At 37.0% G+C, this 21,624-nt stretch overlaps 2 protein-coding genes across 2 annotated transcripts; both read left to right on the top strand.

Annotated features, from left to right (window-relative positions):
- Positions 1 to 3,449: 3,449 nt before the first annotated feature.
- Positions 3,450 to 5,631, top strand: LOC113328586 (L-type lectin-domain containing receptor kinase IX.1-like). The gene has a single exon (XM_026575658.1). The coding sequence runs from the start codon at positions 3,528 to 3,530 to the stop codon at positions 5,463 to 5,465; it is 1,938 nt and encodes a 645-aa protein (XP_026431443.1). The 5' UTR covers positions 3,450 to 3,527; the 3' UTR covers positions 5,466 to 5,631.
- A 1,694-nt stretch (positions 5,632 to 7,325) lies between these two features.
- On the top strand, positions 7,326 to 21,225 carry LOC113328547 (L-type lectin-domain containing receptor kinase IX.1-like). Its single transcript, XM_026575627.1, has 4 exons — positions 7,326 to 7,669; positions 12,300 to 12,396; positions 13,625 to 13,683; positions 20,411 to 21,225. Exons 1-4 carry the CDS (start codon positions 7,326 to 7,328, stop codon positions 21,102 to 21,104), a joined length of 1,194 nt encoding a protein of 397 aa, XP_026431412.1. The 3' UTR covers positions 21,105 to 21,225.
- Positions 21,226 to 21,624: the final 399 nt, after the last annotated feature.

The following is a 21,624-nucleotide window of genomic DNA, read 5'->3' as shown; positions in this document are numbered from 1 at the left end:
TCTGCATCTAACATCTTTTGTGGTTCTGCTTCTATTTTAGGATGATAATCAGTTGCAATTTTCCTTATCATTTGCTTGAACGGCTTTACATTCTTCTTAATGTCTAATTTATGACATGCGACAGAAGGATCTATTCCAGGAATTTCTTCCATACTCCATGCGAAAATATCATTATATTCTCGCAGAATGCTTATTGTTTTTTCCTCTTCTTATTTATCCATTTTAGTTCCAATTCTTAATATTTTTGGTTCTTCTTCAATTCCTATATTTATCTCTTTTGTTGGTTCTGTTGCGGTAAAATTCTCTTTTGGTTCTCCCATAGGTATTGGTTCTTTAATTTATTTACTTCGTCCACCTTCGTCCGTTGGTTCTTCGCCTGGTATTCCTTTTCCTTCTTTCGCTCTTATCATGTATATTCGAAATTCCTCCTCTTTCCTTTGTTCTTTGCCTTTTCTCCATCGATCATTTCGTTTTTTAGCACGTCCTTCATAATTTCGCACATCTATTTGATTACAAGTATTCGCAGCCTTAATGTCTCCTCTGATTTCACCTATACCGCTTGGAATTGGAAACCTGATGCGTTGATGTAACGTTGACGCTACCGCCTTTAATCCATGTACCCATGGTCGTCCCAAGAACATGTTGTATGGTGAGTCAATGTCAATCACACACAGTGTTATCTTTGTTTCAACTTCTCCCAGTAATATTCACATCACAATTTATCCCTTTGGCTTTGAGACTGCTCTATTGAATCCATGAATATTATAGGGTGTAGGTGTCATTTCTGCATCTTCATATCCCATTGCTTTGAATGTGCAATAAAATAATATGTCAACTGCACTTCTTGTATCTATCAATGTCTTATCAATCCCCCAACCTTCAAATGTCCTCTGGTTTGCAATAATGTTTTCTCGCTCGACTGTGACCGTAATTACGAATGAATCTGCTCGCTGTAAGTTTTCCTCTGAAATTTCATCTGTTGCAAAGGAAATATTCACCTTTTCCTAATCTTGTAATGGTAATTCTTTCTCTACCGTTTCGATCTTCTTGCCTTCACAATTTCTTTTATGAATTCTCCCGGTTATCGTCGCTTGAAAATCTGCCTCAGAAATTGATACTTTAGTTATGTTATTACACTGTATATCTCTGCCTCTTTCTTAAATTGGTTTGACTCTTGTTGTCTTCATGGATCCCTTATGAATTTCAGATCTATTAACAAGAATTAACATCCAGAGCTGATTTCTAGCGCCAAAAATGGAGTTGTAAGAAATCTTACAACCACACTCCACTATAACTGATTCAATCTCTAGGTGATCATTATGTATTCTTGTTTTATTAACTAAAGATTGAGAATGTTTACAAAACATATTCAAGTATTACAACAATTTTACTTGATACCTAGATTCACTCTTTCTCTCTCTCCCTATTTCTTGATCAAGACTTACCTTAGAATCCTCCCAGAAACAATGAATCTCTCCTTTATATAGGATTTTACATAGTGGATGATAGCTAAGAATCCCATTATTTTCGGGATCAATATGCGACATATTCTCTCATATACAATAGCTCATCTTCGCATAGCATACTTCTTCGCATAATTCTTCATACTTTACTCGTGATTTTGCTGACATCATCTGGTGTGTCATCTCAACTTTGCTATGTGCGATGCTCTTCGCTCAGGTTGTATTCTTCACTTCGCGTAATTATTATGGTGTGCGATATTTAACTCCTACATTTTCAATTTAAAATTCTGATGATTGTTATCAATAAAAGTACAGATTTTTAATTGGTTCTTGTTTAATTGTGGCTGCTCATAGCGTATGTATCAGTTAGGTCTATCGGGAAGAAGGTAGTTCATGATGATGGGAATTGCAGTTGAAATGGGATGGTCTCTGTTGTTGTGTTCTTTCCGTTTTTCTTGACAGGTAATCTGCTATATCTCTCTTTTGCAATGTAATTGGATTTTCGTAAATTAATAAGTGAAGTAATTTTTGCCAAGAGACTGAATCAAATATGTTCAGGAACTAGGGAAACCATTAATTTTAACATTTGGCTTAATCTAGATTAGTTAGTGTTCAATAATTTTCTATCGCTTTCAATTAAGCATAAATATGGAAGTTAATTTTCTATTAGATTATCTTGTTCAGCATATACTCTCCACTGAGAAGTCATTTTCTAACTTGAGGAGAAATTCAATCCTTGTTGCCTGTTAAATTATTTATTTCAGTTCTTATCTGTTTGCAGTCGTTCGTTTGTTCAACGAAATTTTGATGGAATTTTCATAATTGTATGACCGTCAAAGGATTAATAATAGTTAAGATATGTGCAGGACGCAATGTCATTTGAAAAACTTATCTAATTGGTATTATCAAACATTTCAGTCTGGTGTTCAACTTTCCTGAAAACGATTTCCAGCAATGTATCTTTGAAGTCTTAGTTATTTTCACTGATTGGTAAGTTTGCTGTCATTTACTTTCAACTTATAACTTATAACATAGATGTAGGCAACAGTATAGATTCCTCAAGATCAAATCGCTCTGATCTAGTTTTTAGTATCATTCTTGTTTTTGTTGAAGTTCTACTTCCGCAGAGTCCATTGCCATGTCAATGATGTCATTATACAAAATCTTCCATAACTCTTTCCTTATTTTGCGAGTCTTTCTCCTTCCTTGCATGAACTGAATCTCCTTGGACGTATCTTTCTTTGAACCCCAGACCAGCGGCAATGTGGCACCATACTGGAAGGTGATGCTGAGTGGCTTCAATATAGGATGAGATTCTTTCCCCTATTTACTGCAGTAACTCGTATTTTCCTTCAAGTATTCCTGTTTTAGCTGGAAGCTTGGAACTGATTTTCGCTGGGTGAAAACCGGAAAAAAAAAGTTCAGGTAGTCAAGTTTCGTTTGTCATTATCTCAAGTGATGACTATACATTCGAACTATCTCATCAAGATTCCTGGTACCTTGTCACTTATCAGCAATGTAAACAAAACGACGTACACGTGGTTTCCAACTTAGCGCTAAGCATCAAAAACGAAAGCTTAGATCTTTTAGAAAACAGAAAATTCACTGAGCATATCCTGTCTATAGTCAAGTGATCCATTGACTTCGAAGAAATTCTCATTCCTTGTTACCAATCAGAATGTTTTTGTATGTCATACTTCTTATCCGTTCTCAGACGTTATCTTTAAGAAATTATTTTCTGACTTGTATGATAATACTATAATAACCTTAAAAGGATTAGTTAAAGGGAGATGTGCATATCAATCAATATCATTAGAAATTGATAACGAAAAAAATGTCATTGGTTACAATTGCTGGACCGAAGGTTCTGCAGAGTTTCTTAGGATTTTCCGCGACCGTGCTAAGTTAGTTCTCTATTTACATCGGAATTTTAGCTTATAAATAGAAAGGAAGAACAATTAGATTTCTCAAACCAAATCTCGCTGATCTGGTTTTTTAGCTACACTTTAGCATTAATTTCTCTCCTTCTTCCGAATCTCCCGTGTTCTTGCATAGTCCACTGCCATGTCATTATACGTATACTTCTGCAACTCTTTCTTAATTTTTCTCTGCTTTCTCATTCCTACAATTAACTCAATCTCCTTTAACATACCTCGCTTTGAACCTCAGACCAGAAACATCATACTGGAAGGTGATGCCCTGACTTCCACAGGTACCAATGCCATCCAATTGATCAACGAAGACGAATTCATTTGTCGTGTTGGTCGAGCTACTTATGCCGAACAGATACCCCTGTGGGACTCCACCACTGGAGAAGTCGCACACTTCACCACCCATTTCACCTTTTCCATCTATAAAAGTACACCGACTGAGGGTGCTGGACTTGCCTTCTTTATTGCTCCTGTTGGATATCCAATCCCTCCGAATTCAGCTGGTGGATATCTAGGCCTTTTTAATACAACAACGACTCGTGATACTTCTCGCAATCATATCATCCATGTGGAATTTGATTCCTTTCCAAACAAAGAATGGGAACCAGATTATGAACATGTGGGGATTAATAAAAATTCCATCCAGTCTGCTGTTGTGGCCTTTTGGAATGCTACCTTACATAGTCAGGAAACTGGTAACGCTTGGATCACTTATAATGCTACTAGTAAGAATCTCAGTGTGTATTGGACATATGATAAGAATCATGTGTATCAAGGCGAATCTCTTCTTTCATACCAAGTTGATTTGAAACAGATTTTACCAGAAAGGGTTACCGTAGGATTCTCCGCTGGTACCGGTGTGACTACTGGGCGGCATATTCTTTTTTCTTGGGGTTTTAATTCAACCTTGGAAGGTCGGGAAAAAAAAGTACCAAATGTCAAAATGATTGTTGGATTATCTGTTTTTGGAACTGTTCTAGTAGTTCTTGCTTTACTTGTGGTATGGCTGATAAGGTCGAAAAGACAAAGGTCTAGAAGAAGGAAGGAAAAGGTTAACTTCACATCTGACTTTGAAAGAGGAGCTGGTCCAAAGAGGTTCTTGCTTAGAGAATTGGTTTCTGCTACAAACAACTTCTCGCAGGAAAGAAAACTAGGAGAAGGTGGCTTCGGAGGCGTCTATAGGGGATTCATAAATGAAATGGATTTGGCAATTGCAGTGAAGAAAATCTCTAGGGAATCTAGACAAGGTCAGAAGGAGTACATAACTGAGGTCAGGATCATCAGTCGATTGAGACACCGGAATTTGGTGCAGCTCATTGGTTGGTGTCACGAGAGTGGAGAGTTTCTACTTGTTTATGAATTGATGCCTAATGGTAGTCTAGGTTCTCATCTGTTCGGCCGAAGAGCCCCTCTTGCCTGGGCTGTCAGATACAAAATTGCGCTTGGGTTAGCCTCTGCACTGCTTTACCTTCATGAAGAAGGAGAGCAATGCGTAGTCCATCGCGATGTCAAATCAAGCAACATAATGTTGGATTCAAATTTCAATGCAAAGCTCGGTGATTTTGGTCTAGCTCGGCTCATGGATCATGAACTAGGTCTCCAATCAACTGGGTTAGCTGGGACTTTAGGCTACTTAGCACCAGAGTACATAAACACGGGAAAGGCAAGTAAAGAATCTGACGTGTTTAGCTTTGGGGTAGTGGCTTTAGAAATTGCTTGTGGGAGAAAATCAGTTGATCGTATGGAAGAGGTTTCTGATGTAGGCTTAGTTGAGTGGGTTTGGGATCTATACGGCAGAGATGCAATTTTGGCCGCGACAGACCATAAACTAAGCCTGGAGTTCGATGCAAACCAAGCCGAATGTTTGATGGTTGTTGGGTTATGGTGTGCACACCCTGATCGAAGTTTCAGACCATCGATGAGACAAGCAATTCAGGTACTTAACATGGAAGCAAGTATTCCTAATCTTCCGACAAAAATGCCCGTTCCTTCCTATCATGTACCTGAATTAGATCTTATTTCTAGTGAACCAACTTCTATCACTAGTACAAGCATTGACATGGGTCGCTAAATTCAGACTCAATTAAAACTGTTGGTCTTGTCAGCTTTCAGCCGCTATTTATGTGTGTATTTATTAGAATGGTTTGGGTGTAAAACTTTCCTGTGTGAGTTTTTCGGGGTTGATTACGTAGTCGAATTTGGACTTTTGCTTTTAATATGTACCCAGGTTTTCACTACTTCACTTGGTGTGTGTGCGGTTTGGCAGCAGATGAATTAGACAATTGGTTTTACTTTGAGCTTGATCTTCCTCCTTCTACAAAGCATCTTGGAGAGGATGAAATTCATTGTTACGCCTCCCTAATTCCAGTATTTCTATTTCTATTGTTACAACAGATTTCTATTGTAAAATCTGTTCATATGTGTAAAAGAGGGCGCTATGGTATATTAAATTTGTCAGTTTTTTTGTAACTTTAGCGTCCGACTCTATCTAACTTGATTTATATGAGAGAGATATGTAGGAGTAAAATACCGCACGTTTATCAGATATGCGAAATGATGACCATCAAGACTGAGCGAAGGAAGACGGCATATCCGGAATGACGCATCAGATGACGTTAGCTCAATGACGAGTAAAGTGTGAAGAGCTATGCGGTGTTAAGAGTACGTGCGAGAAGACTCAATGTAAGCGTGCGTTAATGACGCACTCCAGATCCGAAAATAAGGGCTTTATTAGCTGTCATCCACTATGTAAACTCCTATGTAAGGAGCTGAGCGACCTTGTATTGAGGGAGATCTTTTGGAGAGTTTAGACAAGATTTTTAGGAGAGAGAAAAATTATTTGGAGAGCAAGTTAGGGTTTTTTCATCTCTTTGTATCCAATTTAAAGATTTTAATGAATGTTCTTGTGATTCTTGTAGAGATTACTTAGATTGTTCTATACATTTTATATAGGGTGTGGTTGAGATTTCTCACAACTACATTTTGGCGCTAGAAGTCAGCTCGGAATGATATACCATGTTGGTGAATTACTGTAAAAACAAGTGTTTGATTCTTCATAGTTTGTCACCTTTTCATTAGAAATCTTTGAAAGTTTTAGAAGTTTAGATCTAAAGAAGCTCCACCAAAAGTTTCAATCTCAGAAAAACAATCTTCATCGGTCCAGTTTTCAGTTCTTTAAAGAGTAATTTTCATCCTCGAAAAGCGAAATAATTGTTATAAACTAACAAAATGGTGAGACAAACAACTGCTGCAGAAAAAACGATAACAGTCAGGAGGAGTAGAAGGATCGCTAGAAGAAAAAGAAGTGAAATCATTGAATCCTCAATGATGGGAGAAATAAACAATAGAGGAAATCAAGTTCAAACTCAGATTCAACAAGAACCGATGAAGAACAACACCATAGACTACGATAAAGTGAGTGTTCATACCGCAAATACAGATTCAAATAAAAGGGAATGAAGAAGACATGACAATCGCGGAACTCTGACAAAGGTTGGTTGCAGAAAGAAGGAGAGAAGATAAAGAACGTGCGAATTTGATGCGTCCGAATTATGAGTTGAGAGAAGAGAATATAAGATTACAAGAGTGGAGATCAAGAAGCACCACAAGTGAAAGCTCAAGGTCAAGGACAAGCAGGAGCTCGTCAAGACGTAGCCAATCTAGGCGAAGAGATGCCAGACGGGAACAACCGCTAGACAACATTGCTGAAAAATTTCAGATATATGACAACTTACAGGGTCAACGCGATCAAGAACACATAGATCAACAACCGGCTGATGACTGACACGTATAGCAGCGCGAACATTATCGCATTCAAGAAGGTGAAAGAGGCAATAGATGTGAACAAGCAGCCGAACGTCGCCGCACACATCATGATTATGATAGTGAAGAAAACGAAGAACAAGAAAGAATTATATTGCAAGGTAGAGAAATGTTAAGAAATCAATATGACCGTGATGATGAAGCTGAAAGACATAATGCTGCACAGATGTATGAAAGAGATGAAAGAGAAAGACGCAAGAGAAGGAGAGATGAGGCTGAAGAAAGAGAGATACAAGAGGCCATGCGTCAAAACAGGCATGATAACAGAAGACAGGCAAGGTTGAAAAGACCAATGCAGCAAGATGCGTACCAAATCATGAGAGAAGAAAAACTCAGAGAATTAGAAGAAATGATAGAAATGATGACGGCGCGAAGAGATGGTGGTAGGCGACAACTAGATGAAGCACTAGAGGAAGCAGGGAAAACACCGTTTGAAGACAGTTACAACTCGCAGTAATACCACCTAAATGCAACCTACCTGTATTTACTAATATCTTTGATGGAAACACATGTGAAGTACATCATATAAGGGCATATAGCCGGTTTTTATTACAGTGGGAAGAAAATGATGCAGTGTTATGTAAATATTTCCCTGCGAGGCTGACAGGAGAAGCCTTGCAATGGTTTGAAGGATTGCCAGTAGGAACCATTCGATCATTTTATCACTTACAAAACATCTTCTTAGGACAATACATCAGCAATAACATGTTAAGACCAGGTATTGAAAAGGTGTTGGGCTTACGCAGAAGGATCAATGAGATCTTGCGCAGATTAACCACACATTGGAGGAGCATGTGTAGCGAAATGGCCGGACGAGTGAAGAGATAAACCTTATATTATCCTTATTCAATGCACTTTTTCCTACATATTTATTTTATACAAAGATCTTCAGGACAAAATATACAATAACCTTGGAAGAGTTACGCGAGTTTCAAGAAGAATACATAGCTCTCGAAAAAAAACAAAGAGAAATGGAGTCTTACCTAGTTGCGATAACAAACGCAAACGAGGGAAATGATAGCCTACTTCCAAGGACAACAAATGCTATTGCAAGTACATCCCAAGGGAATCACGGAAATAAAGTAATGGAAGAAGGGAAAAAGCTAGTAGCCATGGGTAGTAGGGATCAAGAAGAGTTTGAAAGAGAATACAAAGAAAAGCAGTTCAACAATCGTGGATGAAATAATAAGATTCAAAGGCTTGATAACCAATCAGAAGCTTATGGAGGAGAAAAGCAATATTCCAACCAAGGTCCAGGTGGTAGCAAAGTGGTTTGAGAGCAGATAAACATGCCGCATCTAAACACCACGATAGATAAAATCTGGGAAGCTATAATCTTAATGGAAGACATTCCTGAGCCATCAAATGTGGGAAATGAACCACCACAAGGGAGGAGAAGTAGAGAATTTTGTGCCTATCACCGTTTCCATGGTCACACAACAAACAACTGTAGAAATGTAAAGAAAATCATACTAAGAATGATTGATCAAGGAAAATTTAACCATTTCCTAGTACAACAACCACATAATCTACCACCACCACCACCAGAAAGGCATGTACATGGTATGGAGACAGGAAGGAATATATATTTGATAGAAGTGGGAGTAAAGGAAAAGAATTTATATCGTAATTCGATAATACACTCCTTCAAAAGCATAGAAGATTTTCACGACAATGTTTTAAGCCGAGTTTATGAAAGAGATAATGATGGAAGAGAGATATTCAACCTTGCGAAGATACCACCATTGAAATATTTGCAAAAGCAACCTATTTAATTTAGCGCAGAAGAAGTACCAGGAGGACGAAAACCGCACGAGAGACCATTAGTGGTAAAGTTAGGAATCAATCCAAAAAAAAAGTTGATGCAGCCGAAGTCGATAATAATTTCACCTATACCGCTTGGAATTGGAAACCTGATGCATTGATGTAACGTTGACGCTACCGCCTTTAATCCATGTACCCATGGTCGTCCGAACAACATGTGGTATGGTGACCCAATGTCAATCACACACAGTGTTATCTTTGTTTTAACCTCTCCCAGTAATATTCGCATCACGATTTCTCCCTTTGGCTATGTAACTGCTCTATTGAATCCATGAATATTATAGGGTGTAGGTGTCATTTCTGCATCTTCATATCCCATTGCTTTGAATGTGCGATAAAATAATATGTCAACTGCACTTCTTGTATCTATCAATGTCTTATCAATCGCCCAACCTTTAAATGTCCTCTGGTTTGCAATAATGTTTTTTCGCTCGAATGTGACCGTAATTACGAATGAATCTGCTCGCTGTAAGTTTTCCTCTGAAATTTCATCTGTCGCAAAGGAAATCGTCACCTTTTCCTAATCTTGTAATGGTAATTATTTCTCTACCGTTTCGATCTTCTTGCCTTCACAATTTCTTTTATGAATTCTCCCGGTTATCGTCGCTTGAAAATCTGCCTCAGAAATTGATACTTTCGTTATGTTATTACACTGTGTATCTCTGCCTTTTTCTTGAATTGGTTTGACTCTTGTTGTCTTCATGGATCCCTTATGAATTTCAGATCTATTAACAAGAATTAACATCCAGAGCTGATTTGTAGCGCCAAAAATGGAGTTGTAAGAAATCTTACAACCACACTCCACTATAACTGATTCAATCTCTAGGTGATCATTATGTACTCTTGTTTTATTAACTAAAGATTGAGAATGTTTACAAAACATATTCAAGTATTACAACAATTTTACTTGATACCTAGATTCACTCTTTCTCTCTCTCCCTATTTCTTGATCAAGACTTACCTTAGAATCCTCCCAGAAACAATGAATCTCTCCTTTATATAGGATTTTACATAGTGGATGATAGCTAAGAATCCCATTATTTTCGGGATCAATATGCGACATATTCACTCATATACAATCACTCATCTTCGCATAGCATACTTCTTCGCATAATTCTTCACACTTTACTCGTGACTTTGCTGACATCATCTGGTGTGTCATCTCAACTTTGCTATGTGCGATGCTCTTCGCTCAGGTTGTATTCTTCACTTCGCGTAATTATTATGGTGTGCGATATTTAACTCCTACATTTTCAATTGAAAATTCTGATGATTGTTATCAATAAAAGTACAGATTTTTAATTGGTTCTTGTTTAATTGTGGCTGCTCATAGCTTATGTATCAGTTAGGTCTATTGGGAAGAAGGTAGTTCATGATGATGGGAATTGCAGTTGAAATGGGATGGTCTCTGTTGTTGTGTTCTTTCCGTTTTTCTTGACAGGTAATCTGCTATATCTCTCTTTTGCAATGTAATTGGATTTTCGTAAATTAATAAGTGAAGTAATTTTTACCAAGAGACTGAATCAAATATGTTCAGGAACTAGGGAAACCATTAATTTTAACATTTGGCTTAATCTAGATTAGTTAGTGTTCAATAATTTTCTATCGCTTTCAATTAAGCATAAATATGGAAGTTAATTTTCTATTAGATTATCTTGTTCAGCATATACTCTCCACTGAGAAGTCATTTTCTAACTTGAGGAGAAATTCAATCCTTGTTGCCTGTTAAATTATTTATTTCAGTTCTTATCTGTTTGCAGTCGTTCGTTTGTTCAACGAAATTTTGATGGAATTTTCATAATTGTATGACCGTCAAAGGATTAATAATAGTTAAGATATGTGCAGGACGCAATGTCATTTGAAAAACTTATCTAATTGGTATTATCAAACATTTCAGTCTGGTGTTCAACTTTCCTGAAAACGATTTCCAGCAATGTATCTTTGAAGTCTTAGTTATTTTCACTGATTGGTAAGTTTGCTGTCATTTACTTTCAACTTATAACTTATAACATAGATGTAGGCAACAGTATAGATTCCTCAAGATCAAATCGCTCTGATCTAGTTTTTAGTATCATTCTTGTTTTTGTTGAAGTTCTACTTCCGCAGAGTCCATTGCCATGTCAATGATGTCATTATACAAAATCTGCCATGAACTGAATCTCCTTGGACATATCTTTCTTTGAACCCCAGACCAGCGGCAATGTGGCACCATACTGGAAGGTGATGCTGAGTGGCTTCAATATAGGATGAGATTCTTTCCCCTATTTACTGCAGTAACTCGTATTTTCCTTCAAGTATTCCTGTTTTAGCTGGAAGCTTGGAACTGATTTTCGCTGGGTGAAAACCGGAAAAAAAAAGTTCAGGTAGTCAAGTCTCGTTTGTCATTATCTCAAGTGATGACTATACATTCGAACTATCTCATCAAGATTCCTGGTACCTTGTCACTTATCAGCAATGTAAACAAAACGACGTACACGTGGTTTCCAACTTAGCCCTAAGCATCAAAAACGAAAGCTTAGATCTTTTAGAAACAAAAAATGGGGTATATAGTCAAAATTGTGTGTTTTTTTGGGCCATATGGACTTGTAAACTTTGAGTCTGGGTCAAAATTTTCAAAAGAATCTTTTGTGTGAAATGGACATAACTACCCTGCCACGTCCACCTATACCTCGACACGTTTTTCTTTGTTCTTCAAAAAAAACTAAAAAACGCCTTCATCTTCATCTTCTCAAAAATTCCGCCACCCTCTACCAGAAACATCTCGTTCTCCATCTCCGCCATCATCACCGTGGAAAAATCAAAATCTCTCTTCAAAAGGATTTCATCACCACCACCACCAGCACCACCATCAATTATCTCTAAAACCCTTCTTCAATTGTTCTCCTCCGAATCCATTGATTTCTTCCATCAATTTCACCGGTAAGTTTCTCGATCCTGATTGTTTTTCATGATTTTATTACCAGAACTCATCAATTTCTCGATCCCATTCTCCACAATTTCCATAACCATCCAAAGTCAACGTCTCTCACCATCAAATAAAAGAATTTGGGGTCTTCTCAAATCTATTTCTGTATCTTCTCATACCCACCATCAACGTCTCTCACCATCTACAGTGAAAATCAACACCATCAGAAATCGGTTTCTCCATCTTCTGCTAACCCTAATTGAACAACTCTTTGTTTTCAATCGGATTTGGGGCTTATTCTAAATTATTAAATCTTTGTAATTTAAGGTTTTGGTTTTCAATTTCCTAACTTAGGTTTTCAACAGAGAAACTGTGTATTGAGGTTACTGTAGCTGGAAAGATTGCTTACATCTCTGAGGAGCTGTGTATTGGATGTGGTATATGTGTCAAGGTACCACCTTTTTTGCCCTTTTTTTTGTTCTGTTTCTTCCTTTCTTATTCAGTTGTCTAATTGGGGTGTGTTTTGTTTGTTTTGATGTTGGAATAGAAATGTCCATTTGAAGCTATTCAGATTAATTTTGTGATGAAACCAGTTACATCAATTTTTTAAATTGGGTTGTATTTGTTTTCATCCATATTTAAACTTGGATGAAACCAGTTACATCATGTTTTAAAATTTTTTTAATTGGTTTTCACCCATGTTTAAATTAGGCTTGGATGAAACCAGTTACATCCTGTTTTAAATTTGGTTTCATCGATATTTAGGCAGGGATGAAACCAGTTACATCATTTTTTTAATTGGGTTGTATTTGTTTTCACCCATATTAAGGCTGGGATGAAACCAGTTACATCATGTTTTAAAAATTTTTTAATCGGTTTTCACCCATGTTTAAATTAGGCTTGGATGAAACAAGTTACATCCTGTTTTAAATTTGGTTTCATCGATATTTAGGCAGGGATGAAACCAGTTTCATCATGTTTTAAAAAATTTTGGATTTGTTTTCACCCTTGTTTAAACTAGGATGAAACCAGTTACATCCTGTTTTAAATTTGGTTAAATTTGGTTTCACTGATATTTAGGCTAGGATGAAACCAGTTTCATTATATTTTGCAATGTGTTAAATTTTGTTTCACTGATAATGCAGTAACAGTATAATCTCTTTTGACAATAACATAAGCCTTACTAATTTTCTTATTTTAAAAAGTATAGTCTCAACTTATGCGAAGAAAAAGAACAGATAGATGGGAAAGTGCATGCCATCCTGTACTATTTCTTGACGTACATAGGTATATCCTGTGTTGATTACTGAAACTAAAGTTGGAATAATAGTCGTGCCTCTAGATATAACCAGGTGCGTGATGTGTTTATTTCTTAATGTATTTGATTACGTCTTGTGCTGATATTAAGATTGTCATGCCGAAAACAATTATACCAGTTAATGAATGGGGAGGAATTGACAATTGTGAGATTAGTATATATTGTATTTAAAGGAGTATTATTTGTTTGGATTAATGAAAGAAATGCAAACTCTGCTATAGAGTGTTTCACTTATGTTAGAAATGAATACTATACAGGCCATCTCTTATTGTGAGTTAGAACAGAAATTTCAGTTGCACTTGCAAAATTAAGCAATTGTTGTTATTGTATGTGTCTAACATTGTTTAATTGAATGATGCAGGTACTGCTATTAGTTACCGTTGCAGTTGTTGGATCTGGTGACAATAATGTAGTTAATGGGTAGTGGTGGTGTTGTTTTGATGATGGAGAAACTGGTTCTAGTGATGTGTCAGGTGGACTGGTTGGTATTGCAATGGAATGATGCGGGAGACGACATTACAGATGTGCAGGTGATGGCAATTGTGGTTGGCATGAGGCAGAGATGAAGGATCTGCAATGTTTCACGCACTCTGTTTTTTGCTCTGTTTCACGCACTCTGTTTTTTGCTCTGTTTTAATTCGTAAAACAGAGCAATTAAGTACTCTGTTTTTTTTTCTCTGTTTTTATTTGATCTGCAATGAAATATTCTGTTTTTATTTGATTACTTTGTTTTTCTTCAGTCCAGTAGCTATTTGAAGAAGATAGGGACATATTTGTCTCTTCGAGTTAATAAATAAAAAAGATTCTGGGTCAAATATCCATTTTGACTAAATGAACAGTATTTTTCTGTTTTTTGGCTATATGAACAGTATCTAAACCTAAGAATATATTTCACCCAGGATTTGTTGCAATTGGTATTTTGGTATTTTTGACCAATTTTGTGTTTTAGAAAACAAAAAATTCACTGAGCATATCCTATCTATAGTCAAGTGATCCATTGACTTCGAAGAAATTCTCATTCCTTGTTACCAATTAGAATGTTTTTGTATGTCATACTTCTTATCCGTTCTCAGATGTTATCTTTAAGAAATTATTTTCTGACTTGTATGATAATACTATAATAATTTTAAAAGCATTAGTTAAAGGGAGATGTGCATATCAATCAATATCATTAGAAATTAATAACGAAAAAAATGTCATTGGTTACAATTGCTGGACCGACGGTTCTGCAGAGTTTCTTAGGATTTTCTGCGAGCGTGCTAAGTTAGTTCTCTATTCATATCGGAATTTTAGCTTATAAATAGAAAGGAAGAACAATTAGATTCCTCAAACCAAATCTCTCTGATCTGGTTTTTTAGCTACACTTTAGCATTAATATCTCTCCTTCTTCCGAATCTCCCGTGTTCTGGCATAGTCCACTGCCATGTCATTATACGTAAACTTCTGCAACTCTTTCTTAATTTTTCTCTGCTTTCTCATTCCTACAATTAACTCAATCTCCTTTAACATACCTCGCTTTGAACCTCGAGCCAGAAACCTCAGACCTCGTGAGAAAGATTATGTTTCTTTTTTTATTGATTCCCATACTTGTCTCTCATTATTTTTCTTTAAAAAATAATCTGTTAAGAATACTTATGAATATTTTATTTTATCACGTGATCTTATTTTTCCTTCCTAATTAAAGGTCTTATTATACCACCTCTTATCATTGCGACAAAATCGCAGGACGTCCTTGCATTTTCATGCAAAAACTCATTGATCTTGCCTTAACTTTTTCTTTTGTATTATTGCCTCTTCAGGAATGTTGCGACAATATGACAGGCCTAAATATTCTTGCGAAAATAAAGACCCATGACATTGCCGTCTTGCGACGAAATCGCAGGACATCTTCGCACTTTTATGCGAAAACCCATTGATCTCGTCTTATCTTTTTCTTTTGTATTATTGCCTCTTCAGGATTGTTGCACAAATATGACAAGCCTTAATACCCTTGCGAATAAAAAGCCTCATGACATTTGCGTCTTAAGACACTTATCAGCTCCCTAATGGAGGGTGTCTCCCTTATCTCCCCCTGGTTGTCCCTTCAAGGAGGCGTACTTCTACCATACAAGGTTAGCTCCTCCCATCCGGTCTTAAAAACAACCATTTGTTTTCGCAGCATCTTATCCCTTTTACCTATAGGGCTTATGGTTACGAGACTGCACCCTAAGAGGGGTTTTCTTCAGGCCGAGTGCAATATAAGCCAAGACTTCTCAAGAATGGCAAGGTGCGCTTCAAACGCCTCTGGCACTCTTGACTCAACCGTGTACCTCGGCTCCTTGATCAGATCTTCACTCCTTGGGAGATTCCTTATTACCTTAGTCGCCCAACCTAAGTCATATGCTTAAGCTGAGAATCCAAGGTGCCACTCCCGGATGGGCTTTATTGACCCCAAATCTCCATGACTCAGGTTCCGGTGGCGGTGTAGCCTTTCCCTGATCCATGCAACAGGTACCCCCTTATATGACGTACTTTAGGTCTTACATTTGCCTCTTGCGAAATTTTATTCGCGAACTAGGGTATACGCTAGAGCTGGCAAACAAGTTGAAACCCGCGGGTTGACCCGTGCCCGGACCGTAAAAACCCGAACCCGGACCGGCTGGTTACAAAACAAGCCGGGTTCGGGTTGGAGAAATGGTGACCCGTCAATAAACGGGTTAACCCGGACCGGACCGTACAATCACGGGTTAACCCGTTAACCCGCAGTTCATTTTTGTCGGGTGTCACTAACTCACATACGTGTCTCCTATCCTGGCTATCTGTCATGCAGCCATGGTATAAAAAGAAAAAAACCCTAGTTGCTTCGTCTTCTTAGTCCGCAAGCGGCAGCCTCACTTCACAGACGAAGTTCTTTCTTCTTCTGCGTCTTCTACTACTTCGATCTTGAAGGATTTGAGAGTCGTTTGACTGTTGAGTATTCTCTAGTTCTCTGTGTAAGCAAGCGGGGCTCGTGGGAGAAAGACTGAAAGTGAAAGAGGGGAACTGGAAAATCTATAAACCCCTTTTCTCATACCCTATTTCTCTTCGTATCTTCAAAAATCAAAATCCCCTTTCTTCAAATTTGATTTCAATTCTCATCAGGTAATGTTATGGTTTTCGAAAGTTGATTTATTTTTGTTTTGTTTTCAATTTTTTGGATGTTAGGGTTTGAATTTAATTTTTTTTTTTGAATGTAGAAGTCCTTCAGGTGCAGATTAATCTTCAGGTCATTTGAATTTCTCCATCACTTTGATTCTATTTGAATTGTTAGAGCCTTAGAGGTTAATTTCTTGATAGATTGTCCAATAACTCCTTTCTTCAATTTCTCTGCTAAGGTTTCAATTGAAGTTCCTTTCTTTTTGATATTGTGTGGATTTTGTGGAAGACCTCCAGCCTCCAGGTGCAGTAATTTCTCAAAGATCTTCAGGTTACAGGTATAAGCAACTTCACAAATCTTTCTCTGGAGACTTCTTGTCTTACTCTTGAAGGGTATTTTTCTTTGTTCAACTTCAAGACTTCACTGTTAGTCTGTTACTAAATCAACTGAAATGATTCTGATTACTGATGAAGTATTAGACTACTAATGATCAGTAAGTATAATTTATGAAATTGTAATTGTGTTCCTTCAGAAAATATAATTTATGAAAATGTAATTGTGTTTTTTGTAAATATAATTTATAATTTATAAGAGTATTGTTAAGTTTTGGTGTGAAATTGTGAATGTGGCCGGAAATGGATCAGAAATCGGCTTCCGGCGAGTTGAATCACCAGAAACGGGCTAACCCGTGAACCTGCAGGTTTTACCCGTTACGGGCACGGGTTGAACAAATGACTACCCGTGAATAATATCAACCCGCAGGTTTTGACCCGTGTTAACCCGAACCTGTGTAACCCGTTACGGGCCAGCCCCGACCCGCCCGTTTGCCAGCTCTAGTATACGCCATAAAGGTTCGCCCCTTTCTTTTATGTCACTGTTCTTTGATTATCCCTGCGAAAGTTTCGCACATCATGATCTTGTTTTGATATGAATAATCTTGCAATTATTCTTTCAGAATCCATAATTTCTCAAAGCTTCTTACGGATAATATTTTTTTAAGTACAACCTGTTCCATGGTCTGTCAAGTCTATGACCAACATCTCTACCTTCTGGATCCATTAATGTATAAGCTCCTGTCCCAACTATCTCCTTAATGATGTAAGGTCCATCCCATTTTTTCGCTAACTTTCCACCATTTTCTCGCTGATATATTGGCGTCTCTCGCAGAACTAAATCTCCTGGTTGAAATTCGCGTACTTGGACACGTTTATTATATTCTCGGGCTAATCTTCGATGTTAATTCTCAATATGTTGTAAAGCTTTTTCTCTTCTTTCTTCATTCATCAAGTTTGTTTAAGATCAAACCCGCACTGAGATTTTTCTCCCAAGCTTCTCTCTTTGTTGTCGGCTTGTGTTCCACACTATGTTTAGATCTTAGTATCTCTTCCTTTATTCTTTACAGCCATACTAATCTAATCTTAGAACCCTTCTATTTATCTCGTTATGCTTCTCTCCAATAATCTTGTAAATGTGTAAGTTCCGACTGCTACCAACCGACAAGACTTAAATACATCGCTTATACTTCCTTGACACTCACAAATTTTTCTTTGAATCTTTAGTAGCTAAGAAATTTGAATCTTTAGTAGCTAAGAAAAGTATGATTTCGACATATAAAATTAAACTAGGTATTTCTTATTTTCCATTTGTTTTGTTTTTTTAGTTAGCTAGATATTTGTCATTGTGAAAAAAGAGTCTAATTTTGTATTTTAAAAAATAAGTACATATCTAAATTATCCAGAATCTTCGAAATTTTAAGGTAATGAAATTCTCACTAAGAGTATAAGATTCTGATTACTTCAATCAAGAAAGATGTTGATTTATTGTCTGTTGCACCATCATTTAAAAAATGGTTAACTCCATTCCATCATTGAAAAATAATACTACTAGCTACTTTCTTTGTATTGGAACTTGAGAAGTATTTGGTGCTAGGGCCTAGTAATAGTACTCTAGGGTAGCTTCTTCAAAGAAATTCTCATGCTTAGCTAGACGCATGGTGCAATTCTAAGAGCATATATGTTTCCTGCTGACTCGGGGTCTGGATCTGATTCGACCCCTGACTCGGTCCGAGTCGATGTCAGATCGTTTGGTTTCTATGTTGAGACAAATTTGACTCGCGATCTGAGTCAGACCGAACCCCTGACTCGGACTCGTTTGAGCCATGTAATAAAATTCTCCTGACTCATGGGAACAAACCACTGACTCATATTTTTGAGTCAGATGAGTTGTATCTGACTCAAAAAAAAAACAAAATTATTGAGTCAGATCCAGATGAGTCAAATGATTTCAGTCAGATCCGGACGAGTCATGTGAGTCGAGAAAACAAACATGTTCTAAGTTAAGTTACAAGGAGAGCTGCACCATATATCTACTTTAGCAAGGAATGAGATGATACGCAAGTCCTCAAATAGGATATATCTGGATTTCTTCTAGCTAGGAGAGGATGTTGGTCAATATGAAGAGTTGCACCATATGTTCTAAGTTACAAGAAGAGTTGCACCATATATCTACTTCAGCAACATGATTATATGGTCACCCAATATAATCATGTTGAGCATCTCCTTCATAACAAAATGGGAGTGCTAGAACATGTTTTATATATGATATTTCATATTTGACTTCTGTGTTCATGTCTTCTAGCTAGGAGACGATGTTGGACTTCTGTTAGACTATTCCCTGGCCATTGGCTCATCGGTAATCAATTTTTAACACCCACTAGAGTTCCTTGATGATTTCATGTCTAGAAAATAAATGGCTAAGATTTCCATTTAATTACGTATACACTTATAAGTGCACATTGACTGAATAAGTGCCAGACTCTAGCTGGAGATATTGTTGGCAAGACAAACAGTTTGAAATACACTTGAACACAGAACAGAAAACCAGTGGCAGCTACTTTGCATAAGTTTCATATTGGGATGATTTAGTTACACTGTACAATTTTATGCATCGTGATGGCCATTAGAAACTAAAACTCAAGATCACAGCATGATGACATTATGGACAGCAAGCGGCACCATTAAATTAGTAACAACGAAAAACATAAATAGATCATGTTTAATTAGCCAAGTTTACAAATATTCCAAGAATCCCAGTTCACAGTTCTATGTTATCTGGCTAGTTTGCAAGCGATTTTGTTGTGTAAATTCAGCTCCTATGTAAACTTCGATGTGAATTACTAATAGTATTGCTTTACCTATTTTGCTACTATAGCATGAAACCTATAATCGAGCGATACAACCAGTCTAAGGAGGACCAACATCATCCAATGATGAATGCAACTTCAGAAGGCAAGGTACTCTTACAGAAGCGCCTTCAACCCGTTATTTCCTTCCAGCTTTTCCTGTTAGAAATGAAGGCATACTGGATTTCATGTTCATTTATGTATTATATATATGTTAGGCCAACTCATATTAACAGAAAACTTGACATTTTAGCCATAGGAAATATGTTAGGCCAACTCAGAAAACTATGCATTCATACTAGTAACTAGATTTCATCCTGACAGACCATATTCTTGCAATATACGAACATCAATCTCACTCCATGCAAAGATGTATTAATACCCTACTCATTTTGCTTGCAGTTCTGGAAAAGGGAGGCAGCGACCTTGAGGAATCAATTACATCGGTATGTAATTTTTACTTATAATTTAGACTGCTATATGAATAAATACAGAAAAAAGAAATGCAAACTAGAAAAAAAAAAAAGATGCAAAGATTTCCATGTGAATTGTGTCGATATCTTAATCTCTATAAGTACGATTAAGTGAGAAGAGAATAGGTTCCCTGAAAAGATTTACTATGTCCACGTAAATATTTACTTAGAAGTTAGAAACAAAACTATGTATGACAAACGCTAAGATCTTACAAGTCCTACAAGTATTCCTTAGCCTTAGGACTAATAAAAGATAAACATTAAGCATAAAATAAAGGTCATAAAACAAAAGACCTTATGAGAAAAGATATATGTAAACTAATGTTGTTTTGCAGGGATAATAAAGATCTGCAAAATTCATATACTTGTTTCTTACAGTCTAGATTCTCATCTGTTCGGCCGAAGAACCCCTCTTACGTGGGCTGTCAGATACAAAATAGCACTCGGGTTGGCCTCGGCACTGCTCTACCTTCATGAAGAAGGAGAGCAATGCGTAGTCCATCGCGATATCAAATCAAGCAACATAATGTTGGATTCATATTTCAATGCAAAGCTCGGTGATTTTGGTCTAGCTCGTCTTATGGATCATGAACTAGGTCTTCAATCCACAGGTCTAGCTGGGACATTAGGCTATTTAGCACCAGAATACATAAGCTCGGGCAAAGCTAGTAAAGAATCTGACGCCTTTAGCTTTGGGGTAGTGGCTTTAGAAATAGCTTGTGGGAGAAAATCAATGGATTATATGGAAGAGGTTGCTGATGTTGGGTTAGTAGAATGGGTCTGGGATTTATACGGGAGAGATGCGGTGTTGGCTGCGATAGACCATAAACTGAACCTGGAGTTCGATGCAAACCAAGCCGAATGTTTGATGGTTGTTGGGTTATGGTGTGCACACCCTGATCGAAGTTTCAGACCTTCAATCAGACAAGCAATTCAGGTACTTAACATGGAAGCAAGTATTCCAACTCTGCTTACAAAAATGCCGGTTCCCTCATATCATGTACCAGAACTGGAGATTATTTCAAGTGAACGAAATTCTATCACTGCTGCAAGCATTGACATAGGTCGCTAAACTCTGAATTTCAGCTTGTTAACTGAATTTGTCCTTGTTGTTGATTGTGTTAGTGTTCATTTGCTTTTTATGGTTGTTGTATTATTGTTATGCATGATACAGTATAGAATTTGTCCTTTGTTGAGTTCTTCCGGATGATTCTAAGCAAAATTTTACCTACTGCTCAGTATGCTTAAGTTAGAACTGTTTGTTCTATTATTTGAACTCTTTTTGAAGTACTTCTATTGAGGGCAGCAAGTCCCCTTATTGTTCTAAATCCACCATTGTGGTATGAACTCCAGATAAAGAAGGGCTACTAAAAAAGATCTATTGTTACGGAGAACACAATCTCATGCTTGTTATTGAAATGCGTGATTCTTAATAAAACAATAAAATTATGAGGTTTTGGAGGCGCACTTAATCTACAGTAGTTAGTGATTTTTTTTACCGGTTTGGTTGTTTGGGATTATGAGACACTGGATGGAATATGTTATTTTTAGCTTGTGTGAGCATTCTGATTCTAAACAAGACCACGTCCAAG

Source organism: Papaver somniferum, unplaced genomic scaffold (genome assembly GCF_003573695.1).
Source record: "Papaver somniferum cultivar HN1 unplaced genomic scaffold, ASM357369v1 unplaced-scaffold_11, whole genome shotgun sequence".
Lineage (NCBI taxonomy): Eukaryota > Viridiplantae > Streptophyta > Magnoliopsida > Ranunculales > Papaveraceae > Papaver > Papaver somniferum.
The sequence above is the reverse complement of the archived record's forward strand: the minus strand, read 5'-3'. Positions and strand labels throughout refer to the sequence as shown.

Excerpts from the sequence above, each read along its gene's own strand:
- LOC113328586 (XM_026575658.1), top strand. The coding sequence starts at position 3,528 with ATGTCATTATACGTATACTTCTGCAACTCTTTCTTAATTTTTCTCTGC.
- LOC113328547 (XM_026575627.1), top strand. The coding sequence starts at position 7,326 with ATGTTAAGAAATCAATATGACCGTGATGATGAAGCTGAAAGACATAAT. Across the intron at positions 7,670-12,299 it reads GAAGACAGTTACAACTCGCA|GTTTTCAACAGAGAAACTGT; the intron begins GTAATACCACCT and ends TTCCTAACTTAG. Across the intron at positions 12,397-13,624 it reads GATGTGGTATATGTGTCAAG|GTACTGCTATTAGTTACCGT; the intron begins GTACCACCTTTT and ends TGAATGATGCAG.